The 26,061-nt window shown below is 37.1% G+C and overlaps 1 protein-coding gene across 1 annotated transcript in view; it reads right to left on the reverse strand.

Annotated features, from left to right (window-relative positions):
- TARS3 (threonyl-tRNA synthetase 3) overlaps positions 1-26,061 on the reverse strand; it is a 57,095-nt gene that overhangs the window by 18,510 nt on the left and 12,524 nt on the right. The window contains exons 6-13 of the mRNA XM_012764597.3: positions 25,229-25,346; positions 23,031-23,095; positions 20,881-20,959; positions 19,911-20,057; positions 18,958-19,056; positions 7,660-7,826; positions 5,081-5,243; positions 56-193 (exon numbers count right to left, since the gene is read on the reverse strand). Of these exons, the coding sequence (XP_012620051.2) occupies positions 56-193; positions 5,081-5,243; positions 7,660-7,826; positions 18,958-19,056; positions 19,911-20,057; positions 20,881-20,959; positions 23,031-23,095; positions 25,229-25,346 (976 nt within the window). The remainder of the gene's footprint in view (positions 1-55; positions 194-5,080; positions 5,244-7,659; positions 7,827-18,957; positions 19,057-19,910; positions 20,058-20,880; positions 20,960-23,030; positions 23,096-25,228; positions 25,347-26,061) is intronic.

Here is a 26,061-nt window from a genome sequence, read left to right on the forward strand (position 1 = left end):
TCAGGTGCTTTCCATAGCAACAAAACTGAAGGGTAAGCACTTTGTTTCTCCTTACCTTTTCAGCTTCATCCCACATCTCACTCTCTCCTAGGAAGTTTTCAGGCCTTGTTGACAGGTTTAATTGGAAGGAGAAGCCAAAAGTTGAGTAAACAGATTGCAAAAACTGCAAACACCCCTTTATTTCTTCTTCAATCTGAAATTATAGTAAATGAAATATTCAAATAGAATATCAAATTCAATTCATTTATGACATTTTAAAAAATAAAAAAATTCTTCATTTCATCCAGAAATAAACTATGTTTTTAATGCAGTACAGTTGATGACACTGTTTTGGCTGTCCCTCCAGTCCTTACTGGAATCTTCATCTGGGTGCCTGGCACGTGCGGCCTGCCAGAGGCTCCTGTCCTGTGCAGGGGATGGAGAAAGAAGCAGGCATCTACTTCATCTTTCCAAAAGCAGGTCTTTTAGCCCATTGTTTAATTGGGATGTCTGTGTTCTTACTGAGGTTTGAAAATTCTTTAAGTATTTGAGATTTAAGCCTTTTATTAGATATATGTCTTGTAAATGTCTCCTCTCAGACTGTGGCTTGTCTTTTTATTCTCTTAACAGTATTTTTGGAAGAGCAGAAATTTCATGTTTTGATGAACCCAATTTATCAATTTTTTTCTTTTATGGATTGTCCTTTTGGTATCTTACCTGAGAAATCATTACCTAACCCCAAATCCACAGAGGTTTTCCCTACTTTTTCTTCCAGAAGTTTTATAATTTTAGGTTTTACATTTAGGCCTATGATTCATTTTGAGTTAATTTTTCATATGGCATGAGGTATGAATCAAAGTTCATTTTTTTTTGCATATGGATACACCATTTTCTAGCATCATTTGTTGAAAAAACTATCTTTTCTCCATTTTATTGCCATTACATCTTGATACAAAATCAGTGGTCCATATGTATGTGGGTCTATTTTCAGACTCTATCCTGTTTCACTGATCTATTTACCTATCTTGATTCCAGTACCATAATGTCATGATTACTGTAGCTTTCTAGATATCAAGCATAGTGAGCCTTCCAATTTTGTGCTTTTTCAAAGTTTTTTAGGCTTTCCTAGGTCCTTTTGATTTCCATATGAATTTTCTGTATTTTTAAAATTTATGTTCTATTTTTAGAGATAGGGTCTTACTATGTTGCCCAGGGTAGAGTGCAGTGGCTCTTCATGGGTGCGATCATAATGTACTACAGCCTTGAACTCCCTAGCTCAAGGGATCCTGCTTCCTCAGCCTCCCAGGTAGTTGGGACTACATGTGCACACCACTGTACCCAGAACCATGTGAGTTTTAGAATCAGCTTGTCAATTTCTAATTTAAAAGTCTGCTCTGCTTGGGTACTGATTGTGATAGCATTGACTTTATATATCAATTTGTGGAGAATTGACATTTTAATAATATTTAGTCTTCCAATCCATGAACAAGATATATCTTCTAATTTATTTAGGCCCTCTCTTTACTTTATCTCAGCGATGTTTTATAGTTTCCACTGTATAGGTCATGCATATATGTACAGTGTTACCCTGAAAATAAGACCTACCCATAAAATAAGCCCTAGCAGGATTTCTAAGCATTTGTGCAATATAAGCCCTACCCTGAAAATAAGACCTAGTGATGGGCGTGGCAACACAGCATATCTGCACAACCCATGCATTTCGCTGAGCGGTAAAGATGAGCAGCCCTTCTCATCTGCCCGATGAGAGCTCTATTGCTCGACATGAGAGATTGGGGCCAATGGTTCTAAAGGAAATAGAGTTGCAAGAAATTCAGGATGGAATTCAGGGTTTGGAGAGTTATGATGATGTTGTAGAAGAAGACAACTTAACTATATTTGAAAAAATGTAGATTGTTGTACCGTACTTAAAAAAAAAATAACACATCCCCTGAAAATAAGCCCTAGGGTGTCTTCTTGAGTAAACATAAATATAAGTCCCTGCCTTATTTTCAGGTAAACATGGTATTAGGCAGCTTGGGCTGCCACAACAATATACTACATAGACTGTGTGGCTTAAACAACAAAAACATGTTTCCTACAGTTTTGGAGGCTGGAAAAACCAAGATCAAGGTGCAGACTGATTCAATTCCCTAGTGAGGGCTTCCTTCTTGGCTTGCATATGGCTGCCTTCTCACCATGTCCTCACAGCAAAGAAAGAAAAGGAAGCAAGCTCTCTGGTGTCTCTTGTATGGACACTAATCCCATCACAAGGGTTGCACATTCATGATCTCATCTAAACCCAATTACTTCCCAAAAGCCCCATTTCCAAATGCTATCACATTGAGGGTTAGGGCTTCAACATATGAATTCTGGGCGGTATAACTCAGTCCATAGCAACATATTTGTCAGATTTATCCCTGAATTTTATCATATTTTTGATGCTATTGTAAATGATTGTTTTTTTATTTTTAATTTCCAACAGTTCATTGCTAGTGAAGAGAAATACAATTGGTTTTTATATATTTATATTTCATACTACAATTTTTCTAAATTCACTTATTCTAACAGCTTTTTATAGATTCCATCTAATTTCTACATAGCTGATGTCATCTGTAAGAGTTTTAATTCTTTCTTTCCAATCTACATGGTTTTTATTTCTTACTTGCCTTATCACACCAGAGAACCTCCAGTACAATGATTAGTGGAAGTCATGAGAGTAGACATCTTTACCTTGTTCCTGATCTTAAGGGTAAAGTGTTCAGACTTTCACTCTTAGGTATGATGTTAGCTGTAGGTTTTTCATGGAGGCCTCTTATCAGGTTCCCTTCCATTCCTAGTTACTGAGAGTTTTATGAGAAATGGATGTTGGATTTTACAAAATGCTTTTTCCTGCATTTATCAAGATGATCATATGTTTTTTTTCTTTTTTTGTGTGAGTCTGTAAATATGAGGAATTACAATGATTTGTTTTCTAATGTTAAACCAAGCTTCAATTGCTGGGATACAGCCTATCCGGTCAAGATGTATTATCCTTTTAAAAATATTATTGGATTTGATTTGCAAAAATTTTGTTTAGAATTTTTAACTTTATGCTCATGAGGTATACTGGTCTGTAGTTTTCTTTTCTTTAAATGTCATCTTGTTTTAATATCAGGGCAATGTTAGTTTCAGAGAATGAGTTGGTAAGGATATCTTCCTCTTCATTTTTCTGGGAGAGATTGTCTAGAATCGGTATTATTTCTTCTTTAAATGTTTAGTAGAATTTATCAGTAAAGTCCTCTGAACCTGGTGTTTTCTTTGTGGGGAGGTTTTTTTTTTTTTTTTCAGTTGAAGTATTTATTTTAAACAGTTAAGATTCCTTATTTTTTCACATTCTTAGCAGAATATCTTTGGAAGCAAATATCTATAATACCACTTACACAAAGTGGTGTTGTGCTATAGAAGGAAGAGGAAGCTCCATCCAGGGCTCTGACTTCACTCAGGAAGTCCTGAAGCCTCTGCTTCCCCGCCCTCCTTCTCCAGCTTCCAGCCTCCATCCTAGGGAAATATCAGAGGTTCTCTGTGATTCCTGTCAAGTTATCTCAGATTTTCCTAGGGCCCGTGAACTGCTTAGACATTGGAAGTTCCATTAATACAAAGTCAACAGATAATTAAAATGCCAATAAAGGTGTAAATTAAATAATTGTGTGAGTCACCCTAATTCTCCTGAAACAGATATTTATGAACAAAATGTGCTGTTAAGAAGACCCTCTGCAGTTAATCTCTCTGTGCATAGTTGACTTGTTTTCCTTTGGGTGTCTTCTGTACAGTGGTTTCTGCCACAGTGGGATGAGACTTGTTGTGGGAAGGTTTTTAATTGTCGATTCAAGTTCTGTAATAGACACAGCGTTGGTCTGATTATCTATTTCTTCCTGAGTAACGTTTGGTAGTTTGTCTTCCAAGGTTTTATCATTTCATCTAAGTTGTCAAATGTATTAGCATAAAGTTGTTCATAAAATTGCTTTTATGAACTACATAGCTTTTATGCTATGTAATACATAGAACTACATATGCTTTTATGAACTACATAGCTTTTTTTTTTAATAGCAACAGAATCTCTAGTGATGGCACCACTCTCATTCCTAATATTTGAAATTTATGTCTTCTCTTTTTTCCCTAATCAGTCTGACCAACAGTTTACCAATTTCATTGGTCCTCTCAGAGAACAGCCATGGTTTTTCTTGATATTCTCTATTCTTTTTCTTTTTTTCTATTTCAGTGATTTCTGCTCTGTTCTTATTTCCCTTCTTCTACTTACATTGGATGCATTTTGCTCTTCTTTTTCTAGTTTCTTAAGTAGAAGCTGAGGTCACTGATTTGAAACCCTTCTTTCTAATGAAAGCATTCAGTGCTATAAACACCTCTCCAATTACCACTTAAATTTTGATGTGTGTGTTTTCATTTTCATTTTTATATAATATTTTCTAATTTCCCTCTGGATTTCTTCTTTGGCTCAGGGTTATTTAGAAGTATATTATCTACTTTACCCATATTTGGGGATTTCCAAATAGCTTCTGTTATTGATTTCTGTTTTAATTCCACTGTGGTCAGAGAACATTTTATTTTAATTGAATCCCTTTAAATTTACTAAGACTTGTTTTTTGGCTCAGAATATGGTCTATCTTGGTAAATTTTCTATGTATATATTCAAAGAATGTATATTCTGCTGTTGTTCTATAAATATCAATTAAGTCAATTTGTTTGATAGTGATCCTTTGCATGACAACTTTAATTTGAATTAACACGAAAACCTAAAAAAGTAAACTTTAAATTCTAAGCAATATTGTAAGAGAGAACATCAAAATTCCACCAAATCCTTTAAACTATTCCACTTAATGTAATTTAAGTTAATAAAATAATTGGAGGAAGCCCAATGATAAAATAATAAATTTCATGTCAAGAGATTATTGATCTATTGACCCAATTTAGAAAATTACAAGAGGTTAGAGCAGAATAAGACCTCAGAGACTTAACCAAACATCTTATTTTACAGCAACTCTGAAAAACTATGAGATGTGTTCACATGGAATTTGTGACGTGCTTCCCCTGTGTTATTGTTTACCTGCTCCATCGTGCAAAAGATGTGAGCATCATCCTGCTGGAAGCGCCTAACTCGGGTCAAGCCACTCAAAGTCCCCGACAGTTCATTTCTATGCAGAACTCCAAAATCAGCAAATCTAATAGGCATTTCCCTCCAAGATCTCGGACGATGGGCAAACATCAGACTAGAAAAGATGCAATAACACACAGCTTTTACATAGCACAGAAAAGATAAAGTAATTATCTAAATATTAAAAAAATCACAATTAAGCCTCAAGATTTGTAAACTCCTTATATTGGTTCTTAGATCACCAGGGAAAAAAATTCTTTTCTATGAATTATTAAACCCTGCATTTACATCACTGCAGCCCTCTGAAAAAGAATCTTGTCTAACATTTGCTTATCTAACAAGTATTTTCCCATAAATGCTGTTCCCTGTCCTCATCCTCATCCACCCAGTGAATCTCCACTTACTGTTTATACTTCCTTTCAAAAGCTACTTCTTAAGAGAAGCCCTCCTGGGCACTTCCCTAGACAGGGCTATAAGTCTCTCCTCAGGTTCCCAAAACACCTTGAACGTGCCACCATTGTGGCACTTGTCATACTTTGTTATAACTGATTGTCTGCGTATCTGTCCCTGCCCACTCTGCTCATGAGCTCCATGAGGAGGGGATGAATTATGTCTTAATCACCTCTGCACTTCTAGCACCAAGCATGGGAAGCATTCAACCAAGGTTCGCCATTGAATGAAAGACTTCTTTTCTGTAGAATGCACTCCTGTATAGGGGACTGACATATATTTTTCTAGTTTAAGAATTAAAGTTAGTGAGTAATGTACGTGTTCTGCCCAGAGTGTTTGAAAGTAATGTGTTCCGGACAGGCTCCCTGTGATAAACAAAGCTGTTGCCTGGAGGCATAACAAAGGACCTGAGTTGCAAGTAAGCAAGAGCTGCTCTACCCCATGGCATTGGGGGTCTGGAGGCCACATGATTAACACATTGTTCCTGTGATTGCTGCGTACACCCCATAAGATGGCTAGTTAGTCAATGACGGGTAAGACCCCTCAAGGGAGGGGCAACCTAAGCCAGGCACAGCTGCTGGGGTTCAGCCAAAGATCTTAGGGGAAAAGCTGGGGATGAGAAATGCCCCCTGTGGCTTGCCTTGCTCATCCTTGCTAATCTCAGTCCGTGATCTATGCCTGGCACCTAGAGCAACCACCTGTATATTCTGAGTCAGGGAACATCTGCTTCCCTAAGGCTATTCCGGAATTTATGGCCACTGCTGCAATGCCTGGGCAGTTATGTACAAGGAACTAACTTTAATTTTTTAGAGTATAAAAATAAAATGGACCCGGTGTATTATTACTTGAGTCAACCATTTGTACATGTGTCCGCATTTTTCTTTGTGTTCTGCGTTTGTGTTTTGTGTTCTGTGTTCATCCTCCATTCTGTAAATGGGCCATGACACTCCTGGCTCCCATATCCCATTTCCCCTAAGCCATTGTGGTCCTACTTCCTTATTCTGAGGTGTAAAAAGACAAAATTACATTCTCTACTTAGCCTTACTTAATTATAGTTGAAATCCCCGGCTACCGCTTTAAATGATACCTAATGGGAAAAAGAGTTAAGAAATGTTTTAACACAAGTGTTTTAGAGACTGCAGAGCACTAGCTTAGCTTCCACCTTCTGGTTAGAAATGGAGGTTATAGAAAGTGTACATACAAGTTTTCCTAAAATTAAAATTACAAACATTTTTTACATGTCATCATCATAAAGTTGAATTTCTTTTAGTCTTCACTTAAAAGGGCAAAGAGTTTTCAGAGTGTTCAGAGATTTTGTTTTAATAATTACCTTCTAAGGTAAATTTACTTGAAACTATGTGATAATACAAAACTACAATTGTTGGGATTTTTTTTTGTGTGTGTGTAATAGTGCCTACTTATTTTAAGTTATAAAATGTGCTTGTCATGCAAAGTTGAATTTGCATACCAACTTTATGATAATTACAATCTTTCATAAAATTTAAGACAACATCAATTGTAAAATAGATCTTTGTTTCATGGACCCCTAAGAAAGGAAATAACTTATTCATCAAATTGTGACATAAAACTAAGATGCCACCAATTATTAGATGCATCCCAGATGTTGAAATGTGAGGGAAAAAAAGTATCTTGGAATCAATGAAATCTAGTAACCCGTTGATTAACCTCACTGATATTGTTATAACCAACCCAACAGTATGTAAGAACTAAATGTTCTGAAAATATGAATATTTTAAGTGAATTACTATTAGGAAAATGAATATTACAATAACTTATAAAATTGACATATAAGAACTTATAAATTTACTCTAAGAAGTACAAAAAACTAAATGGTTTCTAGCTAACATTCCATACCTACTAAAGATCAAACATATTTTTAAAAGTAAATTCATTCTCCCAAAAAAAAAAAAACAACTTGGTAAAGATGGTTAGTGATCACCACTCTTCAAATTAAAGGAATCATTTAATTCCAAAAAGCAAAATAATAATATTAAAAATTAATTATGATGAAGTGTGCTATGCACGCTTATGCAAAGATCTGCTTCACTTCTAATACTCACCAGTGCCCTGGACAGTTCATGGGTTTAAGGGCGAAAGTGTCCTTTTCAATCTCAAAGGCAAACATATTCTCACTGTAATGCTGCCAGTGGCCAGAGGTTTCCCAGAGCTTACTGTTGTACACGTTGGGAGAGAGCACTTCTGTGAAGTTACGTTTATGATACTCCTCCTTGAAGATAAATGCGTTTAACATTAAAATCTGCTAGGACAGATCACAATTCCATTTAAAGTAACACTACAGGCTAATATTTTTAAACTCAATATCATGTCTTATATTAACTCATGATTAATGTACCCTCAGTTGTAGGTGTGGTGGTTTCTGGATCATGAAAGATGTATATATGCTCAGTATTATATTCATGAAGTATATTTATTTTATAGTATATAACAGTCTATAGTACATAATGTTTTAATTCAACTCTTTGAAAATTAGTTAACTGAAATACAATATATATAGAAACATACTATAACTATAAACTCCAAAGTCTTCCTTACAGTCTAAACAGCAGCAATTCTCCCTCTTAAGTAATAGGAATACTTTTACACTTTAATAAGCCTGAATGCCATGTTGTATGTTACAATGGGTTTTTGTTTGTTTGTTTGTTTGTTTGTTTGTTTTTGAGACAGGGTCTTACTCTGTCGCCTGGACTAGAGTACAGTGGTAAGTATCATCATAGCTCACAGCAACCTCAAACTCCTGGGCTCAAACAATCTTCCTGCCTCAGCCTCCCAAGTAGCAGAGACTACAAGCATGGGCCATCACGCCCAACTAATTTTTCTATTTTTTTATAGACATGGGGTCTCACTGAGGCTGGTGTTGAACTCCTAACCTCAAGCAGGGCACCTCAGCCTCCCAGAGTGCTAGAATTATAGGCATAAACTACCACACACAGCCAATGTTACAGTTTTGATTTATTTAGTTTTAAATAGAAATAAAATTGAGAATTTCATTTATAACAATTTAAGTAGTTTATATCTATTTAAGTCATAAGCTAGCTTCTCTCCCTCCCTACCTGTTAATAGCTTCCCTAATTGAATCACGGGGAACAGAAGACAGTTTTTCAAGCAAAGTTTTAATTTTACTTAAACTTCCTTCTTTTTTTTCCCTTTATAATATCAATTTGGTGATCTTTGTTGGCTAAATATTGTGGACTTTCAAAGAATGTATTCTTGGTAAATATTCTATGTGCACTTTCAAAAATGTATATCCTGCTGTCATTCCATAAATGTCAATTAGGTCAAACTGTTTGATAATGTTCAACAGTGACACTTTGCATGATGACTTTAATTTGAATTAACACAAAAACCTGAAAAAGTTAAGAATCCTTAGATTCTCAACATTTGTAAATCACTTAACAGACACACCATTATCATCATGATCTGACACAAATCTAGACCATTATACATTAGGCAAGTTTAAAGAAAAGATTTTTCATGGTTAAAAAAAACATGATATTTAAAAATTACTAACAATAATAGTTTTATATCACTGAAAGGGATATTATCTGTTGCTCTTCAGCAGGACATCTCTTCAGTCCAACAGTGGATAGCTTGTAACTCAGCCATTTAGCAAAGTGCTTTACCTACCCTGTTTAAACAGGGCATGGTGGCTCACACCTGTAATCCTAGCACTCTGGGAGGCCAAGGCTGGAGGATTGCTGGAGGCCAGGAGTTCGAGACCAACCTGAGCAAAAGGGAGACCTCATCTCTACAAAAAATACAAAAAACTAGCCAAACATGGTGACATACACCTGTAGTCCCAGCTACTCAGGAGGCTGAGGCAAGAGAATCACTTGAGCCCAGGAGTTTGAGGTTGCACTGAACTATGACGACACCACTGTACTCTAGCCCAAGTGACAGAGTAAGACTCTGTCTCAAAAAAAAAAAAAAAGAGAGAGAGAAAGAAAAGTACTAAATTAGAAAACTTCAACAAATTATGTCATTAGGAATGGCAGTAATTATTTGTTGTCTATGTCACATGGTTCTATATAGTCCGATTAAATAAGGTCCCAGAAATTAAGGGAGTGTATGTGTATTTGCTTTAACTTAAGAATATTTTTAAAGCCTAGTTCAGGAGACAATTGCTCAATGGCACTCTGAACTAATCATGTTAGGAATTTATGTTTTGTTGAGGTGTTTAGAAATGATTTTAAACTATCCCTGTACCACCTGTTCCCCTGCCCCCAAAATTCATAAGCTGATTTCTTAACCTCAAGGTGATGGCATTAGGAGGTGGGGCCTTTGGCAGGTGATTAGGTGATAAAGGTGGATCCCTCATGAATGGGATTAGTGTCCTTAGAAAAGAAATCCCAGAGAGCTCTCTGGGCCTCTTTCTGCCATGTGAAATTACAATGAGAAGTCAGCAGTCTGAAGCCTGAAACACGGTCTTCATCAGAATCCAACCATGCTGGGACTCTGATCTCAGACTTTCAACTTCTAGAATTGTGAGATATAAATAAATTTCTATTGTTTATAAGCCACCCAGTCTATGGTACTTTGTTGTAGCAGCCCAAAATGACTAAGACAATCCCCTATGAGATGAAGTGCCAACAATACTACATTTATATATAAATACAAATATTATAGGATGTGTATGCTGCCTTATCTCTGCATATTATAATATACATATGTAATATACATTGTTTTGTCTCTCTCACACACACATAAGAGAAAGATAAAGCAAATTAGCAAAATGTTACCCATTGATAAATGCAAATGAAGAAAATATGGATGTTCATTGCACTGCACTTCAACTTTTTTATAGATTTGAACTTTTCAAAAGAGAAAGTTGGGGGGAAATATAGCTGATACCACGTCATTAATTTCTTTCTCTAAAGAGTAAAGAAAATTAAGTGCTAGGAAAGAGTAAACACTCAGTGACTGAACAGTTTACAGCTCAATCTCATCTCCTAAAGAAATCCAGGTAACTTATTCTGAAAATCAAAAACCCTATTTCACCCCTAAGGTAATAATTTAAAGTTATTGTACATACTGAATCTCTACCTGAACCTACTGACTTGGCCACTTGGAAATCTCTAAACAGCTTCCAAATACCAGTGTCATAAAGAAATTATTTCCAAGTAATTTCTCATTATAAAAAAAAAAGCAATTCCACATAAAGAGCTCCTTCCCAAAATCTCACCAAAATCACATTAAAGGAAGTTTTTATAAAATCATAAATCTACAAGGACAAGAAAAGGAGAGAAGATGAATGCTGTAATACTTCAGAACCTGGAAAGTAGGTGAACAAGTGTTAATTGCCTCAGAAGACCTGGGAAACGCAAAACTAAGTTGGCAGTGTGAGAATCCCTGAAGCAAGTTCACTTCGGCTGGGTATAGATTTCTACTCTTAACATGTTTAAGGAATTGTTCCTGCCTTCTATTTTTTTTGTGTTTCCATTGAAAATTTCAATGACACTCAAATACCCAGTCCTATGTCTATGACTTTTTCTCTCTGGAAACTTTAAGAATCTTTTCTTTATTACTAGAACTTTGGAATCTCTCAATAGTGTGTCTTGGTACCCAAGGAAAGAATGCTTTCATCAAAAACCCGGACACACTTCTCTTGGGAATTGAGATTGTCCCTTGTCCTGTATGGACTCCCTTTGCTATTGAATTAACAAGCAGAGAATGACTTACTACATTGGCCAAGATGATTGATCTCAATTACTGGGGGAAATTGTGTTGTTGTGATATAATGGAGTAAGGAGGACTATGTCTAGAAGTCAGTGGAGAGCCTTAAGTATCTACACATACAACAGTAATAGTCAGTAGGAAACCCTGGCAACCCCATAACGATAGAATTACTAAGAACTTGGATCCTATAGGAAGATTTGGGTCATCCACTGTTACTGGTTGAATTGTATCCTCCAAAAAAGATATTTGAAGTCCTAATTTCCAGTACTCCAGGACCTTATTTGGAAGTAGGGTTTTCACAGAGGTAATTAAATTAAGATGAGGTCATTAAGGTGGGTTCTAATCCAATATTACTGGTTCCCTCATAAAAAGGGGAAATCTGGACACAGAGACAAACACACACAGAGGGAAGATGGAGTGGAGGCACACAGGGACAACACCATGTGAAGACGGAGGATTGGAGTGATGCTTCTACAAGCCAAAGAACACCAAAGATGACCTGCAACCTCCCTGTAGCTAGGAAGAGGCAGGGAAGGATTCCCCTACACGTTTTAGAGGGAACATGGCCCTGAAAACACCTTCATTTTGCACTTCTGGCTTCCAAGACTGAGAGATAATAAATTCCTGTTGTTTTAAGTCACCTAGTTTATGGTACTTTGTTACAATACCCTAGGAAACTAACACACCCACAGAATAAAACACTCTGCCCATCTGGGGTGCTGGCAGGATAAGGGGAACATGGACTGGGTGGTGGAAGAAAGAGGCTCTGACTTATCAGCTTGGGCCTCGGGTACATCTATAGAGGCTGGGGCTGGAACGGTTACATTCAATTATTTCTTTTCTCGCATCCATACAGAAAATGCGCTGATGGTGGCCGATGTCACAATTTAGATTTAGGCAAAATTGAACTAACATCATCACATGTTGGCACATTTGCTGATGGGACTTTGTGCGAGGAAACAAATGTCTTCATGCAAGCAAAGGACAAGAAAGGATGCTGAGAGGCACAGGGACAAGCACACTGGCTATTCTCCCGTTGTCACTGCCAGTCCTGCCCATGCTACCTCCCCTTCCTTCCTTCTCTGCGCTTCTCAGTGTCCCCATAAGCTGACTTCTATGGACTCCATCACCAGGCTCACTTGCTGTGATGGTTAATTTTTAAAATTTTATAAAATATGCTTTTATTAATTTTCAATACATTAGTAAACATGCTTATGTTTCATGTGAAAAAAATGTAAGATGCATAAAGAAAAACTTAACAGTCCTCTCTCATTCCACCGTCTACTGCCCTGAAATAACACTAAGAGCATGTGTTATTGCATTTCAACCCTCTTCTGCATGCTTGTGTCCACACACACACACACACACACACACACACACACACACAGACTTTTGTTGCTTGCTTTTTGTTTTTATAAAATACTGGGTACACTACACACACTGCTCTGTAACTTCCAGTTTTCAGTATTACGGTGTATTGGATACATCTTCTAGTTCGTACACATAGATTTATTTTCAATAGCTGTATGGTATTCTATTGTGTGGAAATAAAGCATTCAACTGGTCCACTATTGAGGAACTTTAGAATTTCCATTTCTGAATACTACAAACAATTCTGTAATAAAGTTTTTAATGTAATTTTAATTGTGTATTATAGATTTCCTCTAAGAATATTGGTAGGAATGTGCATTTTTCACATTAATGTTTATTACCAGATTATCTTAGAAGCAATTTAAACCTTCTCCAACAGTGTAAGATAATGACTGTTTCCTCACATTTCCTTCAGTAATGAAAATTATCAGTACCTTTTAACTGGTACCAATCTTATGAGTAGAAATGTTATCTCAGTATTTTTTTTTTACTTTTTGTTTCTTAAAATAAATTTTATTGTGTGTTTGAGATTTACAACACAGTGTGGGTTGGGTTACATACAGACGTAAAATGGTTACTATAGTGAAGCAGATTAACATATCTATCATCTCATATAGTTACTTTTTGTAACAAGAACAGCTAAAATCTCATTTATAAAACTCACTCCTAAAATATAATTATATTAACTTTAATCCTCATGTTGTACATTAGATATCTAATCTTGCTCATCCTACATGTGTGCGATTTCCCCCCCGAACTCCTGTCCGTGGTAACCACTGTTTAATTCTCTATCTCTGTGTGTTTGAGCTTTCTCTTTTTAAAAATACTCTGCATATAAATGAGATCATGCAATATTTTTCTTTCTGTGTCTGGCTTATTTCATTTGGCATGATGTCCCCCAAGTCCATCCAGGTTGGGGCAAATGGCTAGATTTCATTCTTTTTTTTATAGATGAATAATATTCCATTATGCCTGTGTGTGTGTGTGTGTGTCTATGTTCATACATACACCTCATTTTCTTTATCCATTCTTCCGTCAATGAACATTTAGGTTGTTTCCATGTCTCAGCTATTGTGAACATGGTGATTTCATCTCCTTTGGGTATATGCCCAGAAGATAGATTGCTGGGTCATATGGTAGTTCTATTTCTAATTTCTTTAAGAACCTCCATATTGTGTTGCATAATGGCTGTACCAATCTACATTCCCACCAACAGTATACCAGAGCTCCTTTTCTCTAAACCTTTGCCAACGTTTCCTATCTTTTGTCTTTTTGATAATAGCCTGTGACAGTTAATTTTCGGTGTCTAGTTGACTATGCCAAGGGGTGCCTAGATTAAACATTATTTCTGGACGTCTGTGAGAGTGTTTCTGGATGAGATTAGCATTTGAATTGGTGGACTCAATAAGTAGATCACCTCCCCGTTGGGGATGGGCATCAGCCAATCTGTTGAGTGCCTGAATAGAATGAACAAGTGGAGGAAGGAGGCACTCACTATTTGCTCTTTTGGTTTCCTGCCTGCTTGACTGAGCTAAGACATCAGTCCTATTCTTCCATAAAACTCAGCCAGAACCCATCTATGGTTGGTGGTCTCTTATCAGGAAGGAATGCTGGTCAGTTGTGTAAATCACCAGGGAAGCAAGTCTTTCAAAAGAGCTGGTTTCAGGCCGGGCGCTGTGGCTCACGCCTGTAATCCTAGCTCTTGGGAGGCCGAGGCGGGCGGATTGCTCAAGGTCAGGAGTTCAAAACCAGCCTGAGCAAGAGCGAGACCCCGTCTCTACTATAAATAGAAATTAATTGGCCAACTGATATATATATAAAAAAAAAAAAATTAGCCGGGCATGGTGGCGCATGCCTGTAGTCCCAGCTACCCGGGAGGCTGAGGCAGAAGAATCACTCGAGCCCAGGAGTTTGAGGTTGCTGTGAGCTAGGCTGACGCCACGGCACTCACTCTAGCCTGGGCAACAAAAGCGAGACTCTGTCTCAAAAAAAAAAAAAAAAAAAAAAAAAAAAAAAAAAAAAAAAGAGCTGGTTTCTGTTTAACTCTTAGGAAAAAAAGCCTTATGGTGGTTAGGGGTGGTGGAAGTATAACAAGGTGTGTCCAACCTCCTGTCCTGTCATGGCTAGGAACTCAGTTTTTAAGGTTTCTTTGAATCCCCTCGGCCAAGAGAGGGTTTGTTTAGTTGGTTCGGGGCTTATCATTTATTTTTATTTTTCAGTTATAGAATCACCTATATCCAGTGCAAAATTCTGTTCTGATTGCCTCCTGCAGCATAGCAAAGTGTTTCTTCAGTTGACATAACAATAACCCAAAATATGCAGCTTTGGCTTTGGAGCCAGGTGGTGGGCAGATGCCTAGAAGGGCCTCAAAGTGACTGTGAAGAATTGAGGAGCAGTGAGGAAAATGTCACTGGAGGTCAAAGAAAAGGGCACCCTTATAATGTCATGCCAGAAATAGACTGGGTAACACTGTTACCAGAGGTTAACATGGAAAACAGAAAGGGTACCCAAAGAACTCATGGATTTAGCTGGTGAAATGTCCAGGTGCAATGTAGAAATGGACAACGCACTTCTTCTAGCTGCCTATGTTAAACTACAAGAAAGACATAAACTAACAATGAAACTAATTAACTTTTTGAGCCAAATAGAGGAAATATAAAAGTACTTACTGCGTTCAAAAATAAAACTTTCTCATCCTTAGACCCTCCCAAGAAAAGACTCACAAAGAAGAATGACTTCAGAAAAAAGACAAAGTTCAGATTACAATCATCAAAACATGGTCTTAGGGTAAAGATCTTCAGGGTGTGGCTGTAAGACAAGTTGTGAAGCCTTCTGAAGGGTCTACTGTAAGTGTGCCTAGAAAGGCTTCTAACCACCTTAAGAGTGTGCTTTGTAGACCTTCTCAGCTAAATATGAAGGTTTTTAAGACTCTTAAGTGTGTTGTCTCACAGTAGCCTCGAAGGTAGCCCCAGGTTGAGAAGGATTTGTCTCAGAAAGAGATGTGGATGTGGCTTTTATCTAACAGCATTGATTACAAATTTACATAAAAGCCTTCACAAAGTTTTTAAAGGAATAGTACTAGCTTAGTTTTAAAGATAACACAAAATGAAAAGAGCCTTATGACCGGCAGCCTTGTACGGAATAAGACTGAGAACACTAGGGAAGCTACTCAGAGGCACACATGGGCTATTGCTTATGGAAAAGGAAGGACAACTCAGAGGGAAGAATCACAGCCCAGAGGAGCAAAACTGGGTCCTAATCAAAGTGCATTTTTTTTTTATTCTGGAGGAGTAATAACTGGTAGATATCAGAATTTCTATAGACAGTGACTACTATGTGCCCCACCCCTCTTTGAATGGGATTATCTCCTGCATCCTTTTCATCTATCATCATCTTATAATGTGGGGGGATGGGAGGGGGAAGGGGGGCAGCAGATACATAATCTCTTTAGTCAAAGATAAAGTACTTGACAATCGGTACCAAGGGAATTGCATCTGAGGAGCATCATCTACATCTGACCTGATTCAGATGACATATTACTGGATTTTGAGCCAATGTGGTAATTGGATGAGACTTCAAATACTTTGTCGCTCTGTGATAGAATACATTGAAACTGCTTACATTAAAATAATGTAGAGCCATAAGGTAGAAATAGTGATAAGAAGTCTGATTTCTATAAAAGCATAAATGTAACCAGAAGTTAACCAGCCACTGTTCCCTAACTTCCTTACTACTGTAACTGCTTACTGCTTAAGTGGCACGTATCCTCCTAGACAGGTGCGAGATTTCTGACTTCCCTAACTGCTACTACAGACAGCATTGCTATTGTGAAGCCCAAGACTGATCTTTGAGATATTTTTCAGACTCTGCATTCGGAGGCCCCACTGATGTCAACCACACCTGTAGACATGCATGGGAACGGATCCAACAAGCCTTGCGACCCCCCCAGGAAATTTCCCAGCTGAGAAGATGGCTTCTGCTTCCCAACCATATGAGTTCATCCCCAGCCAACCAGCAGACCCAGTTCCCTAGCCCATTGTTCACCAACCCACCTTTAAAAACTTAAGCCCCCAAATTCTCAGGGAGATGGATTTGAGAAAGTACTCCCATCTCCTCGCCTGCTGTCTGGGTGTAATGGATTTTACTGGGTGGTAGGCAAGGGACCCGGTTGGGCTGTAACAACCCTGGAGGGACAGAACTGACTTTCTTCCAGTCCTTTGGGGCTGAAGAGATATAGACATACCAGTCTGTCAACTGGAAACCCAAGAAGGACAGGCCCTAGAGACAGGAATGAATTAAAAGTAGATTGAATCTTATTAAAATGGAAGCCAGTCCTAACCCAGCACAACCTCTGATTGAATGGAGTGATCAGTCTTCAATACGGGGATAGGGTGAATGCTCTAGTGGGAGATAACATCATCTACAGCTTCTGCCTTTATTTTATATACAATATCTGACATAAATAAAATATTACTAGATACAGGAATGGATACAACCATATAACTAAAGACCAAGAGAAAAAACAGCTGAAGTCCCTAAAAGGTTTTTATGCATGGTAAGGCCAATTCCTTCAATCAGGTGTATCTGGGAATTCAAAGTTTTCAGCAGCATCTTTGTGTATCCAATATTCCCATCCCAAGCCTCAGGGATCTATGCCTTTCCAACCGGTGTCCTTACCTTAGAATAAAAGATCACTGGGGTTGTGTATTTAAATGCCTGTAGGATTTTGCAACCCATACAATCAGGCCTTTGACCTGAACATCAGCCATGTCTATCTGTCTTGCATCTATAAAAAACAAGAGATCCCTTTAAAGCCACCATCAAGGTTTTCTGTTTATTCTCAACCCATTCTATCTCCAACCTTGTGAGTTCAAGGTACCAGGGGCTGTGTTGATTTTCCAGCATCCAAAACAGCAGCTGTGGCCAACGTGGTGGCTCATGCCTCTAATCCCACCAATTTGGGAGGCCAAGGTGAGAAGATCACTTGAGGCTAGGAATTTGAGACCAGCCTGGCAACATAGTGAGACCCATCTCTACAAAAAAATAAGAAAAATTAGCCAGGTGTGGTGGTACACACCTGTAGTCCCAGTTACTCAGGAGGCTGAGGCAGGAGGATCACTTGAACTAGGAGGTCGAGGCTGCAGTGAACCACAATTGTGCCATTGCACTCCAGCTTGGGCAACAGAGCAAGACCCTTTCTCTAAAATAAAATAAAATATATGCAAAATTAAAAAATAAACAAAACAGTAGCTGCGATGGTCATCACCACCTGCCTAAATCTCTGAGAATCCTTAGTGATTCTTCTAGTCCCATCTCCCTGCCCTCTGATCTGCTACCACTGCCTCGCATTGGCCAATCCCTAGTGAAAGGGCCACAGCAGAGGAAGAGAAGGAAGAGAGGAAGAGAGAAGAAGACTTGTGAGGCAAACAGAGAATAACCAGCATATACCATGTACCTTTTCCTCAGAAAGTTACTGAAGAAAGTGATCCCCAAATGAGAGTTATGGATAAACAAGGAAGAAGACAAGGACCAGGAAAGAGGAGATTCAGCATAGGAAAGACATGAGGGGAATATTCCAGATGATGAAAAGAAGTCCTAAGGCATCAGTTTGCAAGAATCTTAGCAGCAAATTAACTCTGGAGTGAGAGGACCAAGTTAAAAAACATTACAAGCAATTACTGAATCATTACAGAACATGCTGCAAGGAATTTGGCAGTTTTTGAGAGAACTCTGAATTAGTGATAGGCACATAGAAAACTGAGTAAATGAAAATTTGAGATAATCATTAATAGTTATGGCAAAGACAAAACAGTCCAAGAATGAAAATGTAATCCTAGTAGTCCCACATAGATCACCTCCAAAAGATGCCTACATGGTCTTAACTATGTAAATACTAAATTTCCAATCTATGAACTTGTACTACAATTAAGTATTTTACACAACTGGTTTTTCACTCTTTCTGCCAGAGCTGCCAAATCACCTGGGAGTCATGCTACAGACAATAGAGGAGCACCAGTTCCAAACTGTGGAACACACTGTGAGAAGCAATGCTTCGTAGGTTAGCATTCTGTGCCAGAAGAGACACTTTCTCTTTTATTCTCTTTCACAGGGAGTTCCACACCTGATCCAACACTTACCTTAATATTCTACATATTTTATAAACTTATGTGGACAACAGGTATACGTTATGAAATCTAGGAATATATTTAGGGAAAACAAAAATTGTCTCTATTTTTTTATTAGAATGTGAAATGGAGTTGAATGAGAATAAAATATTTTAAAAATTAACTTACTCGTATGAACTCCATAAGTGTGTTATAAATGAAGGCTCCTCTGGGAAGAAAAAAACAGCTTCCAGGACTCAGATCGTGGAAAAAGAAAAGCTCTTGCTCCTAGTTTAAAACAATAATTGCATTTCAAAGTTCATTTATTGTTGCTTAATATTTACAGCGCACACACGACATGCTAGGAATAAAACCTATCACACCCAGTGATTTCCATCTTCTAATAATAGAGATTACAAAGCCCCTCAACACTAATACCTCACTACATATAATAGCACATGTAAAATTACAATTCATATTTATGGTTACTTAGCTTGAACTTTGTTTTTATGCACTTTTTGTTATTTCCTGCTAATTTTCTTACTTGACACATTTGGAGTATGGATCTCACGGACACACGACATAGTAAAAAGATCAGAAAAGCTCATTGCAGAAGGTGGGCTTTAAGTGATGATGTTATTTCATGACTGTCTCTTACTGAGAGTCTGCCCTGTGCTAGGCACCACCATCCAGTGGCTGGCCTCACATCAACCCTGCCAGGTGCTACTAAAACCGCAGCAAGGGTTTCATAGCTAGTAAGTGGTAGGACTGAGATTAAAACAGATCTAGCTGCCTTCAAATTTTCTTTCTACACACTGCTCTGCCTCCCAAATAGAAAGTATGCTATCAAGTGTACACAATATAAAAAAAAAATACACTGTATTTTTATATCATGATAAAAATAAGAGAAGGGTGCAATTTTTAAAATTTAATAAAAGATACAGGAAAGAAAGAGGTTAGAAGATTTTGGGGGTATTATTAGCATAATTCAACAGCAGGCTATGAATTCCAACAAAATAGAATATAAGAGAAGAGAAGAAGAAGAAATATTATTTTTGGAACAATTCAAATTCTACAAGACATAATCATAAGCCAACGAACAAATGTTTCTATCTCAGTAGCGATTAAGACATGGGGGATACCTTCCCGATTTTCCTGTGATCTCGGTTCTTGGCTTCCTCTTGGAACTTTTCCCATGTTTTCATCATCTTATTATCAGGAAAGGATATCCCATAGATCCTCTGCAATGTTTCCATTTCAGGATTGCCCTCCCAATATGTTGAGGAGTTCTAAATATCAAACAAGATTCTGGTAAACATACCAAACATTTGGTTATAAGTAAAACTGCTCTTAAATATGTATACGATTTTCTACTATGACATCAACTAGTTTACTTAAAGAAGACTTTTTGCAGTGCTTGGAACAATCTTAAATTGATTCTATCTAAACCTTCCCAGCCCAAATTATACCATTAATCAGTAAATTATGTAAAGAGTCGACTGTGGATTGCAGAAATGAAGTGAGAATGAGTAGAAAGGAGGAAAGGCTAGAAAGTTATTAGGATCACCCAGGAGCGGGCAGAGAGGCAGGAAGTACAGGGAGGTAAAGATCTGTCTTGCTGATCTCTGGTCAATGGTTAAGAACAGCACTGTCTTCCAGCCTCATGAGAAAAACCAGGGCCCACAAAGGATAGCGCTGCGAAGTCAGTCCCGTGCCTCTTGATTCCCAGAGCAATGTTTTCTCCATTATACCACCATATCCCCTTTTGTTTTTTTCTTTTACCCATATTACATTATTCTCATGTGCAGATAAATATTCTTGCTCACATTAGGGCAATTCAAGAAAACAACATTATGCACAACAGTATTTGAGAATATCATATGAAAGAGAAATAAATTTTAAGACTTACAATAAGATTAAGTGACAAACAAAAGCTACCTGTACCACAGGGTTCTAATTATCAAAATTCTAAATAATTGTGTTAGTCCTAGTCAAATAAGAATAAAATATTTTAAAATATCATGATGTTCAGACTACAAAAGATAGGGCTGAAATCCATTCTTATCTAGTTCACCTTGAGTTTCCCATTTAAAAAAAAAAATCAATCCTTACCTTGAAAATTTTTATAGTTTTAATTTTCCCAGTGTGTCTCACATGGGGGCCTTTACAAAGGTCAATTAGTGGACCACACCTGTAATGACATATTTAGGACATGCCCAGACATAGTTATATCCTTTTGGGTAGTTCATTATAAATCATATTCTCCTATGTTTAAAGTAGAGAATTTTACTTTTTTATAAGTGGTGGGGCAATTTTCAATATAGCATCAAGGAGAAAAGCAATTCATCTAGCCTTAGAGCACAACTTGCCCTCCCTTGCTCAAATTCAAAAGTTACAAAACATCTTCTGAAAGAAACTGTGCACATAGAGACATCACTTTCAATTGTCACATCCCAAGGCCCTAAAAAGCCTTCCATTGTCATAAAAACAGAAAACCATTCCCTGCTCTACAAGAATTTTCAAGTCCAAAATTATCTGAAACTTATACAAAACATGTTTGCTTCATACTTTAAAAACAAACTTGGAGGTTTTTATTTGTTTGTTTATTTTAGGCCTTCTGGTTATATGACAAAATACCTAATTGTTTCTTGGTTTATTAACACAGAGCACTGACTTACACTGCAAATATCAGGCAAAAGTTTGGATCAGAGATGACGCCACTATTAAAACACTCAGGGCTGGGGCTGAACATTCACTTGCACATATAATGAACAAAGACCCCCTAACCTTAATAAGCACAAACTTTTCTTCCATTACAGAAATATTAATAGAATTAAAATATAAGTAACACGGGTCAGAGAGGTTATTTACCATGAATTAATTTAAGGAAAACTTAGTACAGAAAATAGTGCCTTAATATTCCAACCAATTTTAAATACTTTTTAAGTTCACTGGTTAAAAACATAAAAATTACAATGAATACAAAAAGGGACTGGCTTATAGTTTTAAACATGAAAATGTCATTTCTTTGAAAGACCAGGCTTCATGTATTGTTTTCTAACATGAAGGCTGTAAGTAACACTCAGAGGAAAGGAAGGAATGCCCAACTAGCACGAAAGCCTTTAACACTCTATCCTTTAAATAATCCGATAAAAGAAATGCCATTTTTTTTCAAAAATTAAATACAAGCCATTCTAACTGATAGGATATAAAAGGTGTTAATGTTGGCCCAAGTAAGCTTCTAAAACCCAAAAGGTCAAGTATTAGAAAGCAGAAATTGAAATTTTAGCATATCTTTTCTATCTCTTCATTTATTTTTAAACTTTGAAATGGTTATACTAACATTTATTTGAATTACTGGTAATAAATAATAAAACCCTATCAGGTTATTGGAGAGTACCAAAAATAAGATAAACATGGTATTCCACATCAATGTCAAATGGTAATGAGTTCTTATTATAATCTAATAAATGCACTGTGCATGGCTTTGCACAAAGGGAATATGATTTTACTTATAGTACAATTAAACCAGAGAACCGTCAGTACTTGACTGTGGAAAATAAGTGTCCTGGTGGAGGATATTTGTGATTCTAAGTATAGAGATACCAGGTCTTTTAAGATGGACTAGGAAGGCCCCAACAGCAGCCATGTGGCTCCAACACACAGAAAGGGGGAATAGCAACTTCCCATAAGGCGGTTTTAAAAAATGGATAAGCAAAAAAAGGCTTAGGAGCCTGAGGTTAAACTAACAGAACTAAGGGATTCTGGTAATTATTTCACTTGGTTCTTCTTACCATTTAATTTTGCCTTTGCTTCCCAATATTTTCTTTTTGTCCCATTGTGAATATCCTGCATGAAGATTGATATGTTTGGATTCTGGTCAATGGGGAGTAGAAAGAGTATGAGGCAGAGAGAAAGAGTGAGGAGATGGCCATTCAGTTCCCACTGCCATGTTAAAAAGAATGTGGAAGGATGAGCTAGAAACTCCTTTCCCTAATACCTTCCAAAAATGGAAGACACTGGAAAAGATTGTGTTATAGGTGAGACTCAGAAAATAAAATTTGTGTTTCAGTATCATCCTGATGACTAAAAAGGAGAAAATAATTTCCCTTTGGTGAAACCATTTTGGAGCTCCTAACTAAAGTAGTATATGAGCTACACAAATTTACAAATAGACCACACGCCAGAAAACAAACTCTGCTTCTACTGCTAATGCCTTCAACTTTACCACTGAGCAGTAGTTAAAATTTATGCATACAAACCTGTAAACTGTGGTACTTGGAGTGTTAACCTTCTCATTCAGAATGCGGCATTTAAATTTATTGTACTACAAGGAAAAATATATTTACACATTATTACACAAAATATTTAAATAAAGAAAACAACTCTACTTTTTTCAAGAAACACTGAAAGGATGTCTACTATGTTCTAGGTGCTGAGACACTAGGGATACACAGAGCTCACAGCCTGGAGCTGCAGTGTCCAGTGTCGGAGCCACAAGTTCACATGGCTAATGGGCACTTAAAATGCCACTAATCTGAAATGTGACGTGCTGTCAGTGTAAAACACACTGGACTTTAAGAGGTGTAGTGTGGGGAAAAAAGAATATAAATGGTTCATTAATTATTTTTTATATTGGTTACATGTTAAAATATTTTTTATATACTGGGTTAAAATTTTTTATTAGAATAATTTTCACCTTTCTTTTACATTTAAAACATAGTTGACATAAAATTTTAAGATTACATATGTGGCTCAGATTTGTAGATTGCATTATATTTGTATTAGACAGCCCAGTTCTAGAAGATCCAATTTTAAGTACATGAAATAAATAAATAAATAAAATTCTGAGAAGGACATAGCTACATTGCTAATTTGCATAAAAACAAAAACAGAGTTTATTGTAAGTGATGATATCATTACATTAAAAAATTAACAATTTTTTTTCTTTCCCTTTCTTTTCGGCTTTCATCACTATTATCATGGTACCACGTACTTTATATTAAATAACTATTTAAAGGAAGTACATGGGAAGAAAAAAACACCTAGATTTGTATATATTAATTGTTTTATACCTATACATTCAAATAAAGTCACCTTCCATCACAAAGGTTAATTGCGTTTAGTTCTTAAAAGCAGCTGCAAAAAAGGCAACCCACAGAATGAAAGAAAATATTCACAAGTCATACATCTGTTAAGGGACTGATACCCAGTATACATAAAGAACTCCCATGACTCAAAAACAAAAAACAAGCAACTTTATCCAAAAATGGGCAAAGGACTTAGACATTTTTCCAAAAATTTTTCTCAAAAGAAGATACACAAATGGCCAATAAACACATTAAGATACACAACATTACCAAATCATTAGAGAAATGCAAATCAAAACCATAGTGAGATACCACTTCACACCCATGGCTATTATCAAAACCACAAAATAACAAGCATTGAAAAGATGTGGAAAAATTGGCCTCCTTGTGCTGGTGGGACTGTAACATGGTGCAGCCATTGTAGGAAGTCTTCAAAAAATTAAAAATAGAATTGCCATATCACCCAGCAACTCCACTTCTGGGTATATACCCAAAAGAAGTGAAAGCAGGGAGTCGAAAAAAATTTGTACATCCATGTTCATAGTATCATTATACACAATAGTCAAGAGGTAGAAGCAACATAAGTGTCCATCAATAGATGAAAGAATGAAATTGGTGTAACATACAACAGAATATTATTCAGCCTTAAAAAGGAAGAAAATTTTGACACATACTACATCATGGATGAATCTTAGGGACATTAGGCTTAGGAAAACATGCCAGTAAGGATGAATATTGTGATTCCACCAAGGTTCTACAAGTAGCCAAATTCATAGAGACAATAAGTAGTGGTTGCCAGGGGCTGGGAGGAGGAGGGAATGGAGAGTAAATGTTTAATGGGTACAGCCTTTCTGTCTGGGAAGATGAAAAGCTCTGAAGATAGATGGTGGTGAGGGTTGCACAACACTGTGAATGTACTTAATGCCACTGAATTATACCCTAAAACATGGTTAAAATGGTCAGTTTTACCACAGAGTAACTGCAACTTTTACCAAGATCAAATTTATCTTTTAATTCTAGCCCACAAAACTATTAATACTGTGCTTTCAAGATATTTGCTTTCTCTGATATATATGGTTTTAAAAATAAAATTAGGATTATATTTAAATATATTGGTCAAAACAAGATAAAGAGAAAGTTAAAGTTTTACACAACTGGCCATTTACCTACCTATATCTGCCTTAAATTTTTCAGAAAACAGATGAGGGAAATGTCATAGCAAGTGACTGGTAACGACCTCACAATAGGTTACCATAATTTGGTGAGCAACAGCCAATAATTTGGAGAGAAAAAAAATCAAACCTAGTTATGGTAATTATTTTTAATATTCCTAGTAAAAGGTTTTTGTTTTAAGAGTTTCCTCAAGTTACCTTAAACATTTCCAGGAGGACTTCCTTGCTGACTTCTAATCTTTCAAAGGGTTGCTTTTCTTTTATGATAGTTTTACATATGTTTTCCAGTGCTGACAATTCTGTGCTGGACACTGCTCTGCAAAGAAGAGCACACAAGGATCAATATGGATTTTTCAGACTTATCCATTTTCCTTTTTCCTCTGTCCTCGAGCCTTTGTCACTGACACATTTTCTAAATTGAAGTTGGCGTTTTATTGTGCCAAGACTTCAGAAAATCAAATATTCACACGCAGAGCCAATATTCCTGTTTCTCAGAGAGAGAGAGACTGAGGTACCAACAGTCAACCAGGATCTATCTACCTTCAGCTCTTTCTGCTGCGAGGTGTGCGTGTGTGGGAAAGCCCTGTTAGGAGACTCCCCAGTTGGACTGTTAGCTTCTTTGAGGCCTATTCTTCCGTGCGTTCTTCTTTATCCTTCACACATTCATATTTTTGTTCAAAAGAGCTGTAGTAGGTGCTCACCATGTCCTTGGCCTCTCTGGCTGTGGAATCTTCCAGAAGGAAGATTCGTGTGAACTGTGGAGTCACAGGTGCTCACAACAGCACTCGACCTCCAATGGACCTGGACCGACCTCCTTTTAGTCATCCCCTGGTTGGTGCTCACTCCCCTCCTGTCATATTGGCTTCCTTGCCATTCCTCAAACAAGCTACACATACCCCGCACCAGGGTAGTCCCCCAGAGGTCTGGAATTTTCTTCCCCTAGACGTCCACAAATGCCCCCAGCATCCTCAGGACTTGCTTCCTCCCTCCATCCTGGTCTCTGCTTCAATGCCACTTGACCCTTCCTGACC

This window comes from Microcebus murinus, chromosome 7 (genome assembly GCF_040939455.1).
Source record: "Microcebus murinus isolate Inina chromosome 7, M.murinus_Inina_mat1.0, whole genome shotgun sequence".
NCBI classification, from domain to species: domain Eukaryota; kingdom Metazoa; phylum Chordata; class Mammalia; order Primates; family Cheirogaleidae; genus Microcebus; species Microcebus murinus.